Consider the following 23114-nt stretch of genomic DNA (forward strand, 5'->3'; position numbering starts at 1 on the left):
TTTTTCTTGCACTTGGATCACCTATTTATAGACCTTGGCAAGTTTTTCACGAAATGGTGCAAAACAAGGATGAAAAACCACAAATTTCAAATAAAAAAGGCCAAAAACTAACCTAACGGTTAGTTTTTTTATAACCATGTGACCGCATGGCTCATGGCTATAGCCCATGCGGTCACATGGTTACATCCTCCACGACCCTCCCATTTTCGAGAGGGCCTCATGCGACCGCATGGTTTTTCTTTTGATTTTGAACAACAAACAAATAAATTTCCAACATCAACCCCATCTTACTTCGTCAGTGATCTCATCTTTTAGCTCCAGCTATGGTTGTATGCTCTCAATCCATTAGTCTAAAAGGGTCTGATAATATATGTCGAACTCAATCATGCTTGGGTGCTGTAAAAGGTTATCTTCTAGCATCTCATCTCTAACCACAACTTTCATATATCCCCATTAAGGTAAAAGTGAGTTTATAAGGTTATGAACAGTCTCGATATACATGATCTCTAGTCCTATATACACAATTGACATATATCTCGTAGATGTCTTGAACGTGCAAGACACGCAAACAAGTCAGTTCAGTCACATAATTGTCAAATTATGTTTGATTTCTTTTGTTATCGAGATCACATTATATACTATGCTTTTATAGTTTTAATACAAATGTTAATCATTTAGATTTTTTTTTTTAATAATTACAATACAATACACAAAATTTTTATTTAAGATGTTCCCAGGTAAAATACTCATGTAAACACATTTATCTTTGAAAGGTTGATGCATTGCTCAAAACAATTAGAAAATGAAAAGAAAAATGTCTGTGGTATTTAAAATCATAGCACGATACTGTGTTATAGATTCAATTTTAACTTTAACATGTGATTCGTAGTAAAGCTATTTTCTCAGAAATACTAAAATAAAAGAAGAATTCCAGTGTGCTAAAATGAAAATTTATTACAAGTCTAAAATAAAGGTTGTTCAGGTACAAACTCCAATTTTATTATTTTTTATTTTTTCCATGTTGGAAAAATAGAGTTTGTATCTTGTTAACCAGATTTATAGTCTGAAAATGCAACACTGAGATTGTGAAGAACGTTGTACAAATTATAAAATTATCTGCGGAACACTAGGGCAATATTACGAAGGTGTTGAAACACGGATCCATCACAGAACCAAACTGATATATTTTCAGTTGCTAGCCTATATTTTTGCATTATCGTACACTAATTTAAAGTATAAGTTTTCAAATCTAAACTTTGTAACTTCGAATCCAGATCCTTGTTAAAAAAAAAAATATATACTAATATATAATGGAGCAAAACTATGAAATCACATACGTCGAGATCTCAAATCAAACAGCATTTCTTAAATACTTGGTATCACAAACAAACTATACAGCAAAAAAAAAAAAAAAAAAAAAAAAAAAATTATTTTAAAAAAAAAAAAAAAAAAAAAAAAAAAAAAAAAAATCATTTGAACAAATTGATAAATTTTTTAAATTTTTTATTATTGCTTTACTGTTCATCATGAACAGTAATCGTTATCACTGTTCACCTAATTTTTTTTTCCAATGTTATAATTAAGTTATTAATCAACACCCCTAATCATGAATCATAGACTAAGTCAAGTCGTTCTAGACGTTGGAATTACAAATTTGCACATAATTCACTTAACGAAAATTCAAATTATGTATAATGGTAAAATAATACAAATTTTACTCGATCTACAGAAAGGTAGACCTGCACCTAATACCAAGCTGTAACATTCCATTTTTTTTTTCATTTTTAAAAACTCGATGTGTAATTTCTTTTATATATATAATCAAAACGTAAATTCTTATTTTTGAGGAAATAAAATTTACTCTTGAAACTTTAACGAAAATTTGATAATTCAACTCAACGAATTTAAAAGAGTAGCAAAACCGACATTTAAATTTGACTAAAATCATTTAACGTCAATTTAAACGAAGTATATATAAACACTAATGAGGACATCATCTATTTTATTTCTAATTGGACTTTATTTTATTTTGTAGACTTTATTTATATTTTAGATTTTTAATTATGTAATTGAGCTTGTAGTGGCCTAAGTTTCAAGTTCATTTTAGTTAGAGTTTTAGTCTTTACTATTTAAATCTAATTGCGGTGTAATTTTAGAAGTTGATGAATTGAAGAATATTTTGGTGGTTTGTCACCTATGGTTTCTTCCTCCTCCTCTCCCCCCTGATTTCTCTCTCTTCTCTGGTTTCTCCCCCCATTCTCTCTGGTTTCTCCTTCCCTTCTTGCTTCTTCTTTCTATTCTTTAATTCGTCCTGCATCAAATTTGGTATCGGACCCGAATTTTGGGTATTTCCTCTCATACAATCCAAAAATCTCTTCTTATTTTCTTCCCAAAAATTTTTGAAACAGCACAATTGAAAAAGATTTAGCGTAAAAGCAGCGTTTTTTAATTTTTTTTTTAGTTCTTTGTCTCTGTAAAAAATAAAAAATAAAAAAAAATCGTGTTACTGCTAACGGGTACTATTCACACCCGAAAAATTCAATTTTAGCATTTTTAGCTAAAAAAAAAAAAAGAGTTATTGTTCACAAGTGCTGTTCACCCATAGAAAAAAATTTCAATTTTAGTATTTTTCGTCATTTTCCGCCAAAAAAAAAAATTATTTAGTATTGGTTTATACTACTACATTTTAAAAATTGCATTAATTAAAAATTTGTGTTGCTGTTACCTTGACAGTATTAGCCTTAACCACACTTTATCAGAATCATTGAATGACTTAACTTCCATTGGTTCCCTACTTACCTCGCGTGAGGTTTTGATTCATCATTTGTCGAATTGCTTTTAACCCCTAAATCTATTTCAAGTGATAAAGTCTTTTAACTAGTGTTTAACCCTTGCTTTGCTATTTTACATGTATCAACAAATTTAGTTTGCAATATTTGGATTTGCTTAATCCTCCAAATTTAAAATTAAAAAAAAAATAAAAATGGTTCAAGTTATTTTCCATTATTTGCACTTATTGTTCATTGATCTCTCTGTTGCACATCATTTAGCTACTAATATAGTGCATTCATAGTGGTTGACTGATCGTCTTGTCACTTCTAGTTTCTATACCTAAACATGGACCATTCACAATTTGATGCACTCACCCAACAAATAGCGGCTATCCAAACCCAAATGACTGCTACTCTTGAAGAGAGTAAGGTCCTCTCTGCTAATTTGAACAATTTTGAGCAAATCCCTCATTCGGTCGACGTTGATAATTCTGAAGTATCCCATCGTAGACATTATTGTCATTGACGAGGAGATCGAAAATATTTTAGATACGATCGTAGTGATAGGGAACAAATTTGTCGACAAGAACGAGCTTATAACCGTCACGGTACTCATTCTATTCCTCATCATAAGGAGAGTTTCTTTAGGGACACTAAATTACACACTTCAACTTTTGATAGTTGCTTAGATTTTGAAGTTTTTACTCAATGGACTGCTCTTAAATAAGGGAATCGGTTAGTGACTAACTATATTGCACAATTTGAGGAATTTCGAACCAAATGTCATGTCATTGAGGATGAGACCACGACTTTGAGTAGGTTTAGCTAAGGTCTAAGATATGATCTTAGGCGTGAACTTTTCTTTCGAGGTGTCACTACTCTTGATCACGCTTGTTCTTTAGCTAGAGATTATGAGTTGACCATTAGTACTCTTTATGAAAAGCGCGATCACCATCATTCACCCATGTCATTAGCGCCATCTCGTCATTAGTCTATCATAGAGCCTTCCTCGTTTAATGTTCCTCCCATTTGGGAAAATAAGTGTAAAGGTCATAATATCCCAAGATCTTCTTCTTCATATCGAAGGCGTAGTGACATTCCTCCTTTCATCTCATCAACACCACCTTTTCCTATTAAGTCTTTTCTAGGTCCTCCCCCATCTAATGCTTCTCTTCCGTTGGAAAATAAAGGTCAAGATTTTGAAACTTCAATAACTTCTTCTCATTTGCAGTGCTTCAACTATAAAGACTTTGGCCACATTTCTTCTGAATGTTTTAATAGAGCCTTATTCATTGAAGAACAAAAGAATATGAGCGATGAGAGATTAGAAAATCAAATCTATGAACCTAAACTTCAAGAATTTGATGAATTGGATGACAGTGAGGACACCACCTTATATAGTATTCGGACTTTTCATATGAGTCTAGGTATTGTACCCCTTGTTCCCAATACCTCTCAGTCAAATGTCGTGTGTCCTACTCTTATCCCACCCAAAAGTATTGATGATTTGTGTAATCATGCTCTTTGCAAGGAAACTCTAGAAAATTGGAATTTGATCATTCCAACTGTTCAAATTGCATATAACAATTCTGTAAATCAGTCTTTAGGTCTGAATCCATTTGAAGTTGTTCATAGTTATAAGTCTAGGCGACTGTTATATTTTATTCCCATATCCCGCATACTAGTGTGTCGTTGTCAGCTGAAACATTTGTATATCATTTTCATGACTTACATATTGAGATCAATAAACAACATGACGCAAGTAATACATTATATAAATTTCAAGCTGATTCATATAAACGATATTTTGAATTTAATATTGGGGATTATGTTATATTGCAAGCTTGTAGTGCTGGTCCTTTAAAAATTTTAAAGTATGTTGGTTCAAATGCACATGTCATTGCCCTTTCATCACATTTTGGCTACCACTCTGCTTTAAATATTGAGGACTTCATTACTTACAAACACCGTGTTACTTCCTTTGATAATCTATTTCTACTTAGCTTTATGGACCCCCAACTTGACTATGTTGATATTTCTACTTCAATACCATCTATCACAGCACACAAAGATAAAATTGATATTATTTTAGATGAACGTGTTGTATTGACCAATGATGGCAAGATTTAGTACTTTCTTGTTTGTTGGGTAGATCGACGTGCTTCTTATGCTCCTCATTATATACAATCATGTGAAAATCTTGAAGATGAGGTGCATGAATATTGGTTATTTGGAGTCCAGTATAAGTACATGGTTAGAAGGAAAGATCGCCCCCCTTGGTCAGATCATATTCTTGGGAATAAGCTACAGTTTTTAGTACTATCAATTATGGAATTTCGTTACTTGGTTTGTCAGAAAGATCGTCCCCCGTGGCTTGACGCATTTGGAGTATCAAATTGAATGCAGCCTATACTATCTATCAACTCGACATGGTCGAGTTTTTCTCCCACCCCGGGAGAGTTGATGATGACATCTATTTTTTATTTATTTTTAGTTCGACTTTATTTATGTTTTAGATTTTATTTATGTAATTGGGCTTGTGTTGGCCCAAGTCCATTCTACTTAGGGTTTTAATCTTTACTATTTAAACCTATTTGCGATGTAATTTTATTAGTTTTAATGAGTTGAAGAATATTTTTGTGGTTTGTTGCCTATGACTTCTCCTTCCTCTCCCCTCTCCTCTCCCCCATGAATTTCTGCTTCTTCTCCGGTTTCTCCCCTCTTTCTTGCTTCTTCTTTCTATTTTTTAATTTGTCCTACATCAGAAACTGATCCTCTTGAGGTAAAATTATTGATCTTGTTCTCGAATGAGAAAATACTGATGTGTTTATTGTATTTTTTCTCTTATTCTTCCTGTTAATTTGCCTTTTTCTACTTTCTTTGAGACCTTTGATTTTGAAATTAGAAGCTGTGTAACTGAATGGATTGTTGCACATGTTTTTCTTTCTCTGCTTCTTGGTAAGTAGCAATTAATCTAGGGGAAGGGCTTGAAAATCCAACATCATGGTTAAGCCCATATTCTCTAACCAAGCTACTCTGGCTCCTTGTTTGGTGTTTTTTGCCCACCCTTCAAATGTGATTTAGGTTCTGTTGACTGCCTTTGTTTTTAAGTCATAAATACTATATATTTCAATTTGAACCTTCAAAATGAGCCAGTGCTATAGGATGTTGAAAGACAATGTTATCACTTTCTAATGGAGCAGACAAATATATGCATGTATGAGAGAGTAGAAAATTGATGATAAAGATAACGTCATTCCAATTACTGGAAATTAACTAAACTAGATAACTCTTTTTCACTGTATGTAAATCTTCAAACGCCTTGGTCTTATAGTTCTCTACTAGGAAGTTCTGACGTCCGTGGAGCCAGCAGGCAGGTGTCCAATACGTGTTGGCACCTACATTTGGTATGTCCCCCTTTTTCTGTTTTCGTGTATCTGTTATGGATAAAGGTGGTGGTGGTGTCCATGCGCAATCAACGTGATTGCATTTGTGAAGGTCGTGTTTGAACTATGACCATTGAAGGGGTGGATTGGCGTGGCGATGGATGGGTGAGGAAATTGAAATTTTACTTTTTATTTTTTATTTTTTTTAGTTTTGTATTAATATATATATATTTAATTATTTTAAGTGAAATTTATTTGTACTTTTGAAAAGTTAAAGGGCTTCTTTTGTAACTTCCATTTATTTATTTTGTTGTTTTATTGTTTTCTTTTATTTTTGTTTACTTAAAGAGGAGGGTAAGTCCATCATTTAATAGACAACATGGAAGAAATGACAAGTTTGCTATATAATTGAAAAGTCGGGGTTATATTATGCTAAAAAGGATAAATGATATAATTGTTACATTTCGCAAAGATTGAGGGTGAAAAGCATAAATTTCCCATTTTTAGTTTGTACATATAGCCCAATGATATAGATCTACCTTTTTAATTTCTATAATTTATTTTGGATTATGTACAATAGACATAGACATCGCAAAATTAAAAATATAGGTATGTATATTGTTGACTTCAAATTCTTGTAGGATCTTTCAATGATTACTGATGCTATCAAAAATTTACACATGTTGACTCTCGAGCTCTGGAGATGAGTACAAACAGAATCTCTACAATTGAGAACAAGCACTAACAGAATTTCTAGTATATGAAATAATGGTATCAAGTTGTGTCATCATTGTCTTGATGCTTAAGTTAGCAAGAACGAAAGTTATGCGAAAGGCAATAAGTTAAAGTATGTAAAAGCGTACTTGGATAATGAGCAAAAGTCCTGTATTTATAGAGGTAGAAGTGCAATCTTAGTAGGATTGAGTCACTTAGATACCTTAACTTGTCTAATAGTCCTGGAAGATGCTACAGTTTTGTGAGAGATGAACACTAGAGTTCAACCCGAATTTCGAGACCCAAGTGTTCCGATAATGTTGAAATTGTAGAGGTAGAGTCAATCTAGGACAAGGAACTAGTGATGGCAAAAAAATCAGCCTCGCCCCATCCTGAATGGATTGGCTAGGCAGGGCAGGGCCCGTAAAGGAAAAAAATATATAAAAAATTAAAAATAATTTTATTTTTAGACAATTCATCCGTTAAAAATCCATTTTGAATTTGTATTTTTAGGCCTTAAAGTAAACTCGGGCTTTCCTTCGATCAAAGGGGCCACAAGTTGAGATTGAGGATATGAAGATGATTACTCGAGTTGTACTCGAGGAGCTCTCTGAGACGAAGGAAGCAACTGAAGGTGACGATGAAAATGGTCTGGAGGATTTTGGCAGGCCCTCGAGCCCTATAGTATATGCTATTACCTCAATCCCATTTTATGTAATAAACAACTATTTTTGGAGTAATTTTAAATATTGGAAGCTCTTTGCAATACTTGTTTTGAGCTTCATCTTTCTCATTCGTTGTTGTTGTCTGAAAAGTTGCATGGCCTTTAGTTTGGATCTCAACGTTGTGTAGTATAAACAAACCAATGTAAGAATCTCGACATACGAGGTCGTAAATTTATTTTAGAACTCCGGTATTACGTAATGTATAAATATCAACCTTAAAAGTCAATCTCTCAATTAAAACTGTCAAGCACTGATTGTTTTGGAATAGGCCGACTATTATTCCATCTTGAATGTTTTTGGAAATTTCATTTGAGGTTATGGTGACGAACCCCGAATCGAAGGGCGTAAGAGGTGGCCGTAGTTGACCTGAAGACCTTCGCACCACCCATATCAAGAGCGAGACGAAGAGCTCGAGCATCAGTCATAAAATCTGTTAGCATAGTAACTGAATCAATGCAACAACTTGTTGACAGAGAGATCTTCGAATGCCATCGAAGTAATAGTTGCACTTCTGGTGACCTAGCTAGTAGATCCTGGGATCTTCGATAGAGGGTTGAACTAGAGCGGATGAGCTTGCTGGAAGAGGTCCTGAATGTATATTTACCATGACTTTTGGTAGTGTTTCCCATAGACGAAGTCATTGATGCTACCAAAAATTTGCACCTATTGATTTATGAGCTCAAATACTGAGGATGAACACGAACAAAACCTCCATGATTGATAACAAGCATGAACTAAAAATTTTGGTACTTGAAAAAAAGGCGTCGAGCTGTGTCCTGTTTGTCCCGATGCTTAAGTTAACGAGAAGTAAATTTATGCAAAAGGCTATAAGCTAAAGTATATAAAATCGTACCTGGATAATGAGCAAAAGCCTTGTATTTATAGAGGTAGAAGTATAATCCTAGTAGGATTTAGTCACTTAGATATTTATTTTGTCTTAGAGTCCTTGAAGATGCTAGAGTATTGTGAGAGGTGAACACTGAACTTCTGTTGTAACTTAAGAATAAAAGTTTTAACATGTCAAATTAAAACCTTTTAATTTTCATTTTAGCATAAAATTAAAACACTATAAGATACATTTTAACTTATATTTTAATGGTTTAATTGTGGGGATGATATTCACTTATAAAAGGTGGTTATATCTCATTGAAAAATAGAACTACAATACAGCAACTTAAAATATTATTCTCTCTACAATTTTATACTATATTATTTTGGCAATTCGATAAGAGACTCGTTCGGTTATTTTCCTATGGTTGTGAGCACAGAAGGAAAATCGATTGTGAGACATGTAGATTTTATCTTGGAGCAGTGTAGTGTCAAAAGTAGCCGCACAAAAGAGAGGCAATACGAATTTAGGACAGCGTCTTCGACGCGACCCCAAGGCTTGCATTCTAACTCTTTTCTTATTGTTGATTTATAATATTATAATATTATTATGTTTATGTAATTATTGAATTATGTTATTTATATTTATTAGTTGATACACACACATAAAAATCACTTATTTTTCCCAACAATCTAAAATCATGTTGGCGTAGTTTGTGTATAGAAGTTAGTGTATAAATTTCAAAGTGAATGAATTGTCCAACTGTTGAATTTAACAGCATTTTTAAATCTCACTCCAACGTGCATTTTTCATTAGCAATCTTGTAGCCTTCTTGGCTATTTGTTAGTATCTTGTGCCCAAATAAAAGTTAGTATCTTTCCTTCCTTTTGAATTATAGTATTAATTTTGGTGAGATTAACACTAGAATTGAGGATTCTACGCTATATCTGCCGTAAAGCATTTATAAAGCATTCATGTTCTAAAACCGTTGAGTAGTGCTGAGCTTTAAACTTTATTTGAAATTGAGATTAAATGTCATAAACAACTTAAATTGTATATTGAATTTTGTCCAAATTTGTCTTATTATAAATTGAATCTAAATTTTGCTTAACAATAACTAGAATTGATGAAGATATTGTTGTAATATATATTTTGATAAGTTTTAAATTTTAAAATTAATACATTTTTTAATTTTCAGGCTTATTTTCAATTTCAGATTTAATATAAAACTAAAATATCATTATATTAGATGTAACCTCTTTTTAATGAATTAATTTTCATTGTGGTGGGGTGTTGAACTTTTACACTGTAAAAGGGACATGAAATTTCAAATTTTTTACGTTTAATAAAATTTCTCCAAATAATTATCATTTTCCCACTTCTGCCTTCGCCTTTGCATGCATATTAATTTGTAAGGTAACTTCTATTTACTTGAAGATACTAAATAGTTGTGTGTGCATGTACGTGTATAAATCGATACTTATCTAAATGGGTTCATATTGATAAATATAAGATTATGATTGATTTTATGAGTTTGATGTTTGATCACGAAGCATGTACAGAACTGAGAAATATGAATCCTAGAAAACAAGAAATGTACATCATGATTACTTAAGAAATTAGGCTTAGAAAGGTTAAGGACTTTTGGCACATTAAAATATTTGTATAAATGATATGTCCTTTTTATGATGTGTTTTAAGACCTTATTTGATTACTTGTAGTGGCAGAAAATGTGATTTAGGTTGTCGGTATATTCGTTGACAAGAACACGCTGCTTATTTTGGTGCTATATTTTAAAATTGAAATGTAATTTAAAGATATGATGCATGTATTTGTGTTGTATGCTAAAATTTGTGTTTTAAAAGATATGTATGTATTGAGATGGAAATAGGAGATTAAACTCTTTCAGACATGTGAAAATTTAGCCTTCTGAATTTAACTTGTATTATTGTTTGTTTTGTTCTCCAGAGCAAGAGAAAAATGTCAAGAGAAAGAGGTCGAAGAATGAATTGGAATAATTGGTACTTTTGTTTTGATATATGTTTAATATGAGCTTGTATTCTTTTGAGTCAAATAGTTTATTGGCAACAAAACAAATTTTATTTACCCATATTTAGATGTGGAAAGATAACTTTATTTGAAAAAAAGGCATGTTCGATGAGATGAAAAAAGTTAAAAGCTAACAAATAAATTTAAGTAACAATTTAAACTTATATAATGAAGATTTAATTGTCAATTTAAGTCTTTAAAATAGGTTCACAAAATTCTTTGTATGGCATGTTTCTTTTTCCTAGCAAGACATAGTGCAAGTTCTTAAATCTTAGGAGGCAGAATGTAAATTTGATTTACGGTATTGTTTATCTTATTCGTGATTAGATGTACTGTTGATCACAGGCTCTGTATGTTTCTTAAGTCCATTGATTTAATTTTGGTGATTTTATCTTGTGATATCATTAGATTTTATTTAAATTCTAATGTTATTATTATTGCTAAATACAACTTTATATGTTTCTATCTAATTTATGTGATGGTGATTTATACTTTATAACCGACGGAATATATACGTTTCTATGTGGAATTGGACAACTACTTCGGTAGGTATTCTTTATATAATCAATTATTTAGTATATTATGCAGACATTGGAAGAGATATATTTAGCCTTATAAACCACTTGTTTATGTATTTATTAATTACTGTTATGGAATAGAAATGAGGAAATGTGGGATTAACAAACATATGCATCATTTTTAATCTGTCAAAAGAGAAAAACATAACGGTTGATGGATTTCAACAAAGCACATTATAGATGGCTTAAATATGAGGGTCATCAAATGGAATTTATTATTATTTATATATACTCAATTTTGATCATCATCTAAATAGTTGATCATATTATATAGTTAACCAATTTTCTTTAAAATTACATTTGGATCTCAAAACTAATCCTTTTGCTAGTACTAGTGTGTATTTAAGAAATTTTTTTAGCGTATCTCTAAGATCCAGCATATCCTGGAGAAGTTAGAAGATTGGCAACATTATTTTGCTAGTGTGTGGCCATGTAGGACATTTTGGCTAGGAAAAGTGCATGTGTTTCCCATATTCAGATCATATTCATATAGATGACATGATGGAGAAACTATGGCCATGAAAATTAAGTTCCACAAAATGAATATCTTTGAAATGGGGAGATGTTTAAAATTTCAAATAAAAACATCATATATGTTATTATTATTATTTGTAAACTAACTCTTGAAACGTGTTAAAAGTTAAATTGTAGATTTGCAGGTGAAATGCAAGAGTTCAATGGATACATATGCCCAAACATGTTACTAAAGTCAAATTAAAAATTTCATGTATTTATTTGATTATATTTTGAAAATATTTGCAGATGTGTAGAAGTGCTGGGGAGTAATAAAAGCTTTGCAAATTGATAGCACCAAATTATTGCCCAAGAAGGATTTAATTTGTAATGGACATAATAAATCATCGAGGAGGATGAATTTAAAGCCCTAAGGGAGTTGCCTTCGGGAGTAACTCAACATTTGTGATTGGAGATTCCATAAAGAATGTTCAATATGGTAGAACATCCCACACTGCATGACTTGTAATAGCACTATTTTATTTATATTCATCCTTATGGAAGACTCACATATGTATGAGTTGCCACGAGGTCGTGGCTATGGGATTGAGCTATTTCCTAGATACTCTTACTAAATCAAGATTAGAGCGAATGACCATTAAAAGTGCTACCCTCTATGAAGTAGAGCCTAAATCGATATTTTGTGGAACAATTGAAGTTTGACCAAAGGGGCCTCATTTAAGATTAAGTCCATTATGACTTCCTCAAATGGAAATTGTTATCCCCCGTGTGGTCCCCATTAATTTTCATTATATTACATTCCATTTTTCTCTCATCTGTTTTCAACCGCACAATCTTACATGAAATAATATTACACGTAAATCAAAAACTTTTCCTTTTTTTCAATCACTCATTTTTTCAAAAAAAAAAAAAAATACTATTCCACTTATTTCATTTCCAAAGAAATAGGGGGCCAAATGGGGGCTAAGTTAGGTTCAAATCCAAAAGCCGCCTACACATATTACATAGTATAACGTTGTCGCTGTATATTATATTTATTTATTTATTTTGAAAGTTTAAAACTTGTAGGGTATTGTTGTAACTTAATAATTAAAGTTTTGACCTTTCAAATTAAAACCTTTTAATTTTCAATTTTAACATAAAATTAAAACACCATAATACATATTGTAACCTATATTTTAATGATATAAGTGTGGGGGTTGATATTCACCTATAAAAGTTGGTTATATTTCATTGAAAAAAGAACTAGAATACAACAACTTAAATTATTCTTCTCTATAATTTTATACTATACTATTTTGACAACTCGATGAGAAAATCGTTCACTTATCTCCCTATGATCATGTCTATATAAGGAGAATCGGTTGTAAGCTACATGAGTTTTATGTTGGAGCAGTGAACCGTCGACAATACCCATAAGAAAGGGAGACATTAGGACTTTAAGACAATATCTTCGATGTGACTCTCGAAGCTTGCATTCCAACACTCTTCTTACTGTTAAATTATAATGTTATCATATTATAATATTTATGTAATTATTGAATTATGTTATTTATATTAATTAGTTGATATGTGTATCTACACACAAATCACTCAGTTTTCCAAACAAGTTCATCTCAAATTGTGAGAGAAGAGTGTTTGGATAATGTTGAAATTGTAGAGGTAGAGTCAATCTAGGACAAAGAACTAAAGGAGGAGAGAAAGAGTGAGAGAGTGGATAAATGGAGCAATCACATGATTAATTTGTAAACTCGAGGTCCCAGGACCAACCTCGATAAATGGTTAGTGGCTGACTCCATGGAGGTCATGTTAACTGGTCCTCGAGATCGGTCAAAATGTGTCCAAGTAAGGAACGGTTTTTTCGATCGTCTGGACCTCAAGCATAGGTGAGCCTCGAGGATGTCGTGGGTGAAAAGTAAAACGAGGGGCCTTGAGTTCAGGATAAAGCTTTGACCAAAATTGTGATTATCATGTAGAAATGCCCACTTCTTTATGAAAACAAAATCCTGGCCACCTCAGATAGAAGGAGTGATCGTTTTCACTCCATCTAACAAGTTACAAACGTTTACACAATGCATTTTCATCTTACCTTGAAGCGGGATAATTTCAAAACCATGTCAATATCATTTGTGTGGTGATTGACATGTTATGTCATGTTCACTGTCACGACATAACCAGTCCATAATAAACTATCAATCTACAGCCCTGCTTCCTGGTTGAGGGCCCCTTTGTCTCCAACCTTGGCCATATGACTTTTTTCATCAATCTATGCTTAGCTAAGGCCAATGCCGTCGGTGGCTCAACATATATGAATACCCATTGTTTAGTCAACGTTGGTAAGCTTCTATCCGATTAAATGTCCCTCATATAAAGGGTAATTAGCATAAAAGGTCCCTACCTTTTTTTTGGATATTTTTGCCCTTATTTTAACGTTTCATTGCATAAAACATCCATTTTCTCCATTTTTCTAATATAAAATGATCAAAATAACCTCCCATTTAAATAAAACAAAAAAAAAGAAAAAATTACAATCTTACTCCTAAATGTTTTAAAAAATGCAAGTGAGTCCAAATAATTATTAAAAGGTTTAATAGTACAAAATATCCCTATGTTTGGCTTATAGTGTGTAAAACATTCATACGTTTCAAATTGGTGAAAAGAACATTTTTCGCAATGAAACGTGAAAATAGAGATGAAAAAACAAAAAAAAAATTGAAACGTATAAACATTTTTCGTAAGAAGTGTCAAACGTAAAGATTTTTTTACTATTAGGCCTTATTAAAATATAAAAATAAACAAAAAAAAAAAACTCTCTCCCTCTTCTCTTCTTCTTCAAATGGGTCAGCTACTTTAGAAGTCAAAAAACTCCAACAAACCACCATCCAAACTGCCAGGGGCGGAGCCAGGATTTATGTTCAGTGCGGGCATCATTTTTCGACGCCGAACTTCGAGATTTTGGTCATAGATTTAATGATGATAAAAAAATAAAACAATATTACAACAACACTAAAAATGACATAATTTATATATTAAACTTGTTCCTTGCGAGTTTTCATATTTTGATATCGTCGTACAATAACTTCATTATCGAGCTTCAAAAATATATCTCTCTCTACATAAACAATAGTGCTATTATTCATCCACTGATCACCCATCCGATTGCACAATCTATTCTTTACGATGCTCATTGCAGAAAAAACACTCTCCACAGTAGCGGTAGCAACTGGTAAAATCAATGCTAAAGTCAAAAGTCTGTAAACCAACGGATATACCTTATCTTTTTTTGTCAAAACTAACTTCTCCGCAAGATCACCAAGGCCATTCAACCCTTCAAACTCTTTGTTAGAGCATGTCAAAAATATAAGTCTCAAGTTGATCGCTAAGTACAATACCATCTACTGCAGAGAAATCTAATGGATAAAGCTCAACAAGTCTAATCAAATTTTTTTTGTCAAAAGAAGAAAATGAATCTTGTGGGCATAAACAAGCTAGACAAAGGAGTAACTCTGTATTTACCTCCGAGAAATGATCATTCAACTCTTGAAGTTGTAAGTCGATGACAGAGTAGAACAAATCTACTCGATAATGATGTAAATTTGTAATTTCTGGAGAATTATGCTGAGGGCGACCAGGAATTGCAAGGCGTACAAACATATCATCCATGTTGGGTACATAAAGATAATATTTTTGACAAAAAGAACATACTTCTTCCAAAAAGGAGTCCCACCCTTCGTCTCTCATTATTTGGAGTCGTCGTTTGCACAATCTTACCAATTGCATTGCATTCACAATATCTTGATCTTTTCTTTGCAATGCCTTTGACAGTTCATTTGAAATCCCCAACACACTTCTCATCAACTGTAGATTAAATGCAAAATTGAATCCTTGTATCAACTCCAATAAATTTGTTGCATTAGATCTTTGATCACAAGAACAAGACTCATCTTCAATAATTATTGCGAGTACATCCACAATAGAAGAGAAAATGGCAAGCAAGCTGACCAAAGAATTATAATGTGAACTCCATCGTGTATCACCAGAGCGCTGAAGGGTCGTTTCTTGATTAAGTCCCCGTCCACTTAAAATCTCACCTTTTTCCAATGCCTCAACAATAAAGTCTAATTGTTTTTCTCGAAGAAGATCACATCGTTTGGAAGATGCTCCAACAGTATTTATTACGTTCCCAACCACACCAAAGAAGTTAGTAATAGGGATGTTCTTCTTTGCCACAGCCACAAGCGCAAGTTGGAGTTGATGAGCAAAACAGTGAATGTAAAAAGCACATGGACTCTCATTCAAAATGAGTGTTTTCAGACCCTTAAACTTACCTTGCATATTACTTGCTCCATCATAACCTTGTCCTCTCAATCTAGACATACTCAAGTTATATCTAGAAAATACCTTATCAATTGCAGCCTTAAGTGATAGAGCCGCGGTACTTGTAACATGTTCAATCCCTATGAAGCGTTCATTGACACGCCCACTATTGTCTACATAACGTAAAACAATAGATATTTGCTCCTTCATTGACACATCACAAGATTCATCAACTAGAATAAAAAATAGCGAGTCACCAACATCTTTGATAATAACATTGATCATTTCAATAGCACAAGCATTTACTATATCCTTTTGAACATCAGGTGATGTCAATTTGCAATTGTGAGGAGCATTTCCCAATGTGATGGCATTGATAACTTCATTATGAGCAGCCAAAAATTGATATTGCACTAAGAAGTTACCTAGATTGAGAGAATCCTCAGATTCATCATGACCTCAAAATGAGTGCCCTTGTCGCAAAAGAACTCGAACACAATCAATGGATGCATTAAGGCGTGTAACATATGCATTTCTTGCTTGTTCTGACTGTTTGTAGAAAACTGATTGAATGTGTTGCTCTTGATTCATCAACACTTCACATTTAATGCGAGCTTGATTATGTGCACTATCATGAAGCCCAACATGAGTATGAAGCCTTTTTTTATCTTTCCAATATGTAAAACCTTCACCAACAAAAGACTCACCTCCACCTTGCTTTCCAAAACTTGTTTTGAAAAGATAACAATACAAACAATAAGCAGCATCCTTCTCTACACTGTACTCCAACCAACTACCGAACTCTTTAAACCACGAACGATTGAATCGTCTAATTGTTACTCCAAATTGTTGTTTTGGAAAGTTATGATCTTGGGGCTGACAAAGACCCTTTAACATATATGCTCTTCGAGCTTCATCTCGGATGTTAGCATTGTAATCCAAAATGGGTATCCTTAGACAAGGATCAGTTGGAAGTTTTGTGACATCAAACTCCACATCATTCGTTAACCCCTCATCAACATCCACATTATTCGATGCCCCCTCATCAACACTATCTACGTTCCTTTTTCATTGAAAGTATCTATTCATTTGATATCTGGATTTAAACATTTGATATCCAGTTATTACTTGAAGTGAGTGAGAATAATTCATAATAACAAAAAGATCATAAATTCACAATTTCACAATTTCAATTCACAAGTGCAATTCACATTTCACAATCCAATTCACAATTTCACATTATCAATCCAATTTCACAATATCAATTCACCTTCCAAATTGCAAATTCACAATGCAGTTTATACTATTTCACAATCTAATTCACAATTTCACATTATCAATCCAATTTCACAATATCAATTCACCTTCCAAATCGCAAATTCACAATGCAGTTTATACTATTTCACAATCTAATTCACAATTCACAATTTCACACTAGCAATCTTATTTCATAATATCAATTCACCTTCCAAATCGCAAATTCATAATGCAATTTATACTATTTCACAATCCAATTCACAATTTCACACTATCAATCCAATTTCACAATATCAATTCATCTTCCACATCACAAATTCACAATGCAATTTATAGTATTTCACAATTTCACACTATCAATCCAATTTCACAACATAAATTCACATACCAAGTTACTGACAGAGTGACTGAGTGAGAAACTGAGAATGACTGAATCAATGAGAATCTGCAAAATCGAAGAAATGAAAATTAGGTAGCAGGCAAAATCGAAGAAATGAAAAATTAGGCAGCAGACTTGCACCGGCAGACGACTCACAGCACTGCAGTTCAGTTGGAATTTGGAAGAACATCTAAATTCGAAATTAATTACCTTCTTTAGTCTTTACAGGCGGCAGCTGGTGCAGACCTGTAGTGACGCCTGGCAGACGGTGGTTTAGTTGCGGCCTGTAAAGAAGATGCACTTCACCGACTTCAATTTCGGCCTAATCTAGACAGCAGGGGTCGAGGGCGGAGCTTACACTTAGTTACAGGGAGCTAAGAGAAGGAGATTAAAGCCCCTAATCTATGAGATGCCGGCCACCGGTGACCGGTGCAGGGACGGAGACGGGCGGAGCTTCGACTTTGAGAGGCATCGCAGGCGAGAGACTAGTATGGAGAGAGAGGCGATTAACGGATTAAGGGTTTGGCTTGATTTTGATTTCAAAATGGGTTAAGAATGATGGGTCTGGGTCACTGGGTCCGAGTCGGTAAACGTAAACGGGTTATGGGCTGTGGTTACTTGGGTTGGGCTTCCATCTGGATTGTTACTTGTTAACTAGGCTTTCAAAAATATATATATATATATATATTATTTGGGCCTAGAGGAGCCCAAAAGTTTAGTGCGGGCAGATGACCTAATGGGGCTCCGCCCCTACAAACTATTAGACCACCATACAACCGAAAAGCCCCCACTTCCCTCTACATATACCACCCATGTCCAACCTTGAAACCTTCATGCCAATAGATTTGTTCGGAATTGCAAGCTAAAATACCCAACTCGCGAATGTAAGTACTGACGGCATTACTTGTTCCGGAGAGACCCATTTTATTTCTAACATACCAATCGACTATACTCACTAGAATGCCTCTCTTCATGGTCTTAAAATATCAATAGATGGTTCAGCGATATGGAGGTTCGACGATTTAGACGATAGTTGGTCGGAGTTTTTTCACTTAACATGGCAGTCCTATTTGGAAAAGAAGAGGAGAGAGAGAGAGAGAGAGAGATTTTTTTATTTTTAATATTTTAATAAGGCCTAATAGTTAAAAACATACCTACGTTTGACACTTCTTGTGAAAAATGGTCGTACGTTTCAATTTTTTTGCGTTTTCATCCCTATTTTCACGTTTTATTATGAAAAACGTCATTTTCACCAATTTAAAACATAGTGACGTTTTTCACAGTATAAGTCAAACATATGGACATTTTGTACTATTAGACCGTTTAATAATTATTTGGACTCACTTGCACATTTTAAAACATTTAAGAATAAGATTGTAATTTATTCTTTATTTTTCTTTTTTCTTTTTGTTTTATTTAAATGGGAGGGTATTTTGATCATTTTACATTAAAAATGGTGAAAATAACGTTTTCTACAATGAAACATTAAAATAAGGGCAAAAATGTCAAAAAATGAAAATTAATGAAATTTTGCACGATAACATTGAAATGTTGGGACCTTTTGCGCTAATTACACCTCACATAAATATTGGTATCACATATATTGATGTATTCAGGCAGGGCGGTGGAGTGGTCTAATGCTTTAATTTTAATATTTATTGGGAACTTAATCAATCTAATTCAAAGTATTCATGAACGTACCTATATACATCTAATAGAGACTTGAAACTTAATTTTTAGTATTTTTCATCTTTCCCAAGTCCTAAGCATGCATAGAAAATGATGCTTCTAGCTAACGTTTGCCCAACATCTATTGGTTTGTGTTAATCTCAATATTAACATAATTGAAAAATGTTATTCAATCACATTGTTTGACACAAATAATGCCGAGCTCTCATGTGTGTGTGATGTGTCAACCCTTGTGTCAACCGATGTGGTCATGTAGCACAGCCCAACATAATTAATTAGTCTTATGCATTCATTTCATAGCAACGAAGTTGGTATATTTATGTAGTTGAGATTAATGTTGAATTCCAATGGAGGAGAAACGATAAATTTATTTTTTTTAAGAATAAATTTTGTAAGAGATTTTTTTAGGAAAATATGTAGTTATACAGTAGGGGGAAAAATTATTTATATATAAAATTATTTTATGTGTCGTTTAAAATGTATTTTAAAAAATAAGGTCAAGTAAGAGGTTAATAAAACGTGGCAGCAGGACTATGGACCAGCCAACACTCAGGCTACGTGGACTATGTTGGACAACTTGGTCGCCTACTACATAGAAAAAAGGGAAGAATTCATAAACCATGTATTAACTATGCACAATTCAAAGACCATGTTTTAAGTTTAACTAATGCAAAAATCAGGTTTTTATTTAATTAATTAAATATATTTATTAATTAAATATAATAAAATCACAAATATACAATTAATGGTCACGTTTACACAATTATAAGTCAGAGATTTATTCATTGATCACATATCATCAAATTAATTGGTCACGGATTATTTTGAGGTCACGAATCAAAGTTTTTATAGGTCACAGATTTTTTCGAAGTCACATATCACAGTTTATCTATCGATTTTATAGATCACAATTCATGTCATTGGTCACAAATTAAAAATTTTGTAGGTCACAGATAATTTCGAGATCACATATCAAAAATTGTATAGGTCACAGGTCACATATTTTCAAATTTGATGGTCACATATTACTTTTAAATAACAATTGTTCGAATTTTAAGGTCACAGATTACAGTCACGGGACCAAACTGATCACAGACACCCAATCCCGAGCCACCCTCACTCGGCACCACCACCAATGCCAACAAAATCCCCACTAACTCCCGTTACTGCTGCCACCGCCACCACCACCAACACCAACACCAACAAAATCACCCACGACAACCACAGCCACTCCCACTTGCACCACCACCAGCATCTCCAGTCTCCACTACCCCAACACCGCACAACCACCACAACGATAGCATCAACATTGCTGAACGTACCACACACATTACCAGCAACATCACCACACATACCACCACAGCCAGATCACACAAACTCGCCACTAATCCTGTCAAAATATACCGCACCACCACCAACGCCATCAACACCTCACCTGCGACTGTTAACATTTAATGTCCGGTAACAGATCGCAATTGGTCACGATTCTCGCAACAAAATCGCCTTTCTACGCTCTGCAAAAACCGGTCGCCATATTCAATATGAAAAGCGGCGACGGCAGCGATTCTCCTCCGGGCGTGAGAAGAGTGTCGCTGCACCACCAGACCGCCTCTTGCCATTTCCTATCTTAAATGTCATCGTGCGAGAGTATAGTGCTGTGTCGCGCGACTCCGCTGCGAGGTGACAATCGGCCTGCCGGCGCCGCCACCATTGTTGAGAGAGGAAAGAAAAGGGAAAATAGATCATTTGCCCCATTATCTCCGGCGGCGATCGCCTCCTTGACGGCGACGGCAGTGAAGGCAGAGAGAGACGAGAGAGAGGGAAGAAAATTGGGGATATGTTTAGGGTTTTTAATTGGGGATAGATTAATTATATAGAAAACCTGATTTTTGCACAGGTAATCTTCAACCCTGGATTTAGAATTTGGAAGTTTAAACACCTGTAGGGGTGTAATTTTCCTTTGAAAAAAGGACACAAAAATTATAAGGAAAACTTACATAAATACTCGTGAAATTAGAGGTCTTTTAAAAAAATTATTTAAAAAATATTTTGAAAGTAAAAAATACTGTGTTAAATTAGGTGTCACTTTTTAAAAAGTGACATTATAAGTGACACAATGACACTTCTTGAAGTTAAGTATCCTTTTTTATTAAATGCACATCACTTTTTAATAAAAGTAAAAGAAATTTCAAGAAAGTAACAGAAAATTTTAAAAATGAGGAACACTAAAAAGAAACGGAAATTCAAATGGTAACAAACACTCAAAATAGTGATAAAAATTAAATAAAAAAAGCAACAAAACACCAATTAAAACATTGGAATCGGTTCAAAGTGACAGGGAAAAAAAGTAAAACAACCACCGTCCCTCCACTTCTTTGTTCACCACCCAATATATTAAGTCAATTCAAACTACCGTCATCTACCAACTCAATCAACCCATTAACTTCCACTTAATGAAGATCCCAACAGGAGAATAATTATTTTTTTAATTTTTTTTAATTTCTGTTGCCAGAAGAAGCTAACCTCCCCCCCCCCTCCCCATCTCTCTGTACACACAATCATCACGTTACAAAATGCCTAGTGTGTATACACCACCATCTCCACCGTCACTGCTCATCAATGCTGACAATAGTTTCGCCATGCCCAACTATACCCAACAGCTCCTGTACAGACGCCTCATCATCATCATCATTATCTAAATCTTCTAATTCTTCATCAATTAGTATGGTAATTGTTGTAATCGCCTCCACCATTATTGTCTCGTTGTTCATTTACCTCTTCAAAAAAGTGACAAAAATTTTAAAGTGTCAAAAATTCAAAAAATAACAAACACAAGTCAAACACTTAAAATAGACCCAAGAGATAAGTTAATCTTCTTTTGCACGTTGTCTCTTTGTAATTATACTTTATTTTATTAATTAAACTTATAACGTAACTTCATTTTAAGAATACAATAATCTATAGTTGGAAGTGGCAGAAATTCTAAAAAGTGAAAAATACTTAAAAAAGTGACAAAACACAAGACTCACACTTGAAGAGAAAATTGGGCAGTGACTCAAATTGATAGAGAGGTTGCATCCCCAACATGATAACACTTTAAGCCAACATAACATGATGGATGACCCTGGAAAAGTGAGTTCTATTGAAATTAAAGTATATGTTATATCGGGGAGGGAGCCAAAAAAGATATATTATGGTGGTCTGAAATTTAATTTTTTATTTTTTCCAATAAACTCATACCATAAAATACGTACCATAAAATACGTTCTATTTCATACGAGATTTAGTTTAAAAAGTTAACTCATGACACTCGTGATAAAGTCCGTCGGAATATATTTTTGGACACTCACGATAAAGTTCTAACAAATATGTTTTTAACTAATAAAATTAAATACAGAACGCATTACTTATTTTGATAATAACTTCTGTTTCATGATTAAAATAAATAATTTTTTAACTCACAAGTATAGTTAAGTAATATATGAAAAAATAAATTAGAAAAATTTTAATTACTTTTAAGATTAATCAAACTTGTAGTATCTCATATTATTAGAATAAGTCAATTATCTTTACTTTAATCAATAAAAGTTATTTTTTATAGAATAAACTAATTCGATTATAAGTGAATTCTTTAAACTTAGTTAAATATATATGAAATAAAATATCTAATTTGATAATACGTTATTTGTGTATCATGAATGTGAATAAAATAAATATGTAATTGTTATAGAGTCTTAAATTTTATTTGAATAATTAAACATTGGGTTTGGATTGGGAATGAAGTTAGTTAGGCTAAATTTAATTTCTGGGCCGGGCTAAATCTCTTATTCTTTTATTTCATCATGAATTTAGGCTAAATTTTCCATTTTTTAGAAGCCAATTTGCTTTTGGGCTAGGACAGCGCTGGCCCATAGCCCAGTCCAACACCCCCCCCCCCCCACCCCCT

The 23114-nt window shown here is 33.3% G+C and overlaps 1 protein-coding gene across 1 annotated transcript; it reads right to left on the reverse strand.

The window, feature by feature from the left end:
• Positions 1–7414: 7414 nt before the first annotated feature.
• LOC111370025 (zinc finger MYM-type protein 1-like) lies at positions 7415–18453 on the reverse strand. Its single transcript, XM_022991737.1, has 8 exons — positions 18287–18453; positions 17893–17964; positions 17489–17545; positions 16341–16906; positions 14919–16268; positions 14671–14863; positions 7963–8259; positions 7415–7481 (listed from the first exon to the last, which is right to left on the reverse strand). Exons 1-8 carry the CDS (start codon positions 18451–18453, stop codon positions 7415–7417), a joined length of 2769 nt encoding a protein of 922 aa, XP_022847505.1.
• Positions 18454–23114: the final 4661 nt, after the last annotated feature.

The sequence above is a fragment of the Olea europaea genome, chromosome 21 (genome assembly GCF_002742605.1).
Source record: "Olea europaea var. sylvestris chromosome 21, O_europaea_v1, whole genome shotgun sequence".
Taxonomy (NCBI): Eukaryota; Viridiplantae; Streptophyta; class Magnoliopsida; order Lamiales; family Oleaceae; genus Olea; species Olea europaea.

Excerpts from the sequence above, each read along its gene's own strand:
- LOC111370025 (XM_022991737.1), bottom strand. The coding sequence starts at position 18,453 with ATGAAGAGAGGCATTCTAGTGAGTATAGTCGATTGGTATGTTAGAAAT. Across the intron at positions 16,269-16,340 it reads CCTTAATGCATCCATTGATT|GTAACTTCTTAGTGCAATAT; the intron begins GTGTTCGAGTTC and ends CTCTCAATCTAG. Across the intron at positions 14,864-14,918 it reads AGATTTCTCTGCAGTAGATG|AGTTTGAAGGGTTGAATGGC; the intron begins GTATTGTACTTA and ends GCTCTAACAAAG.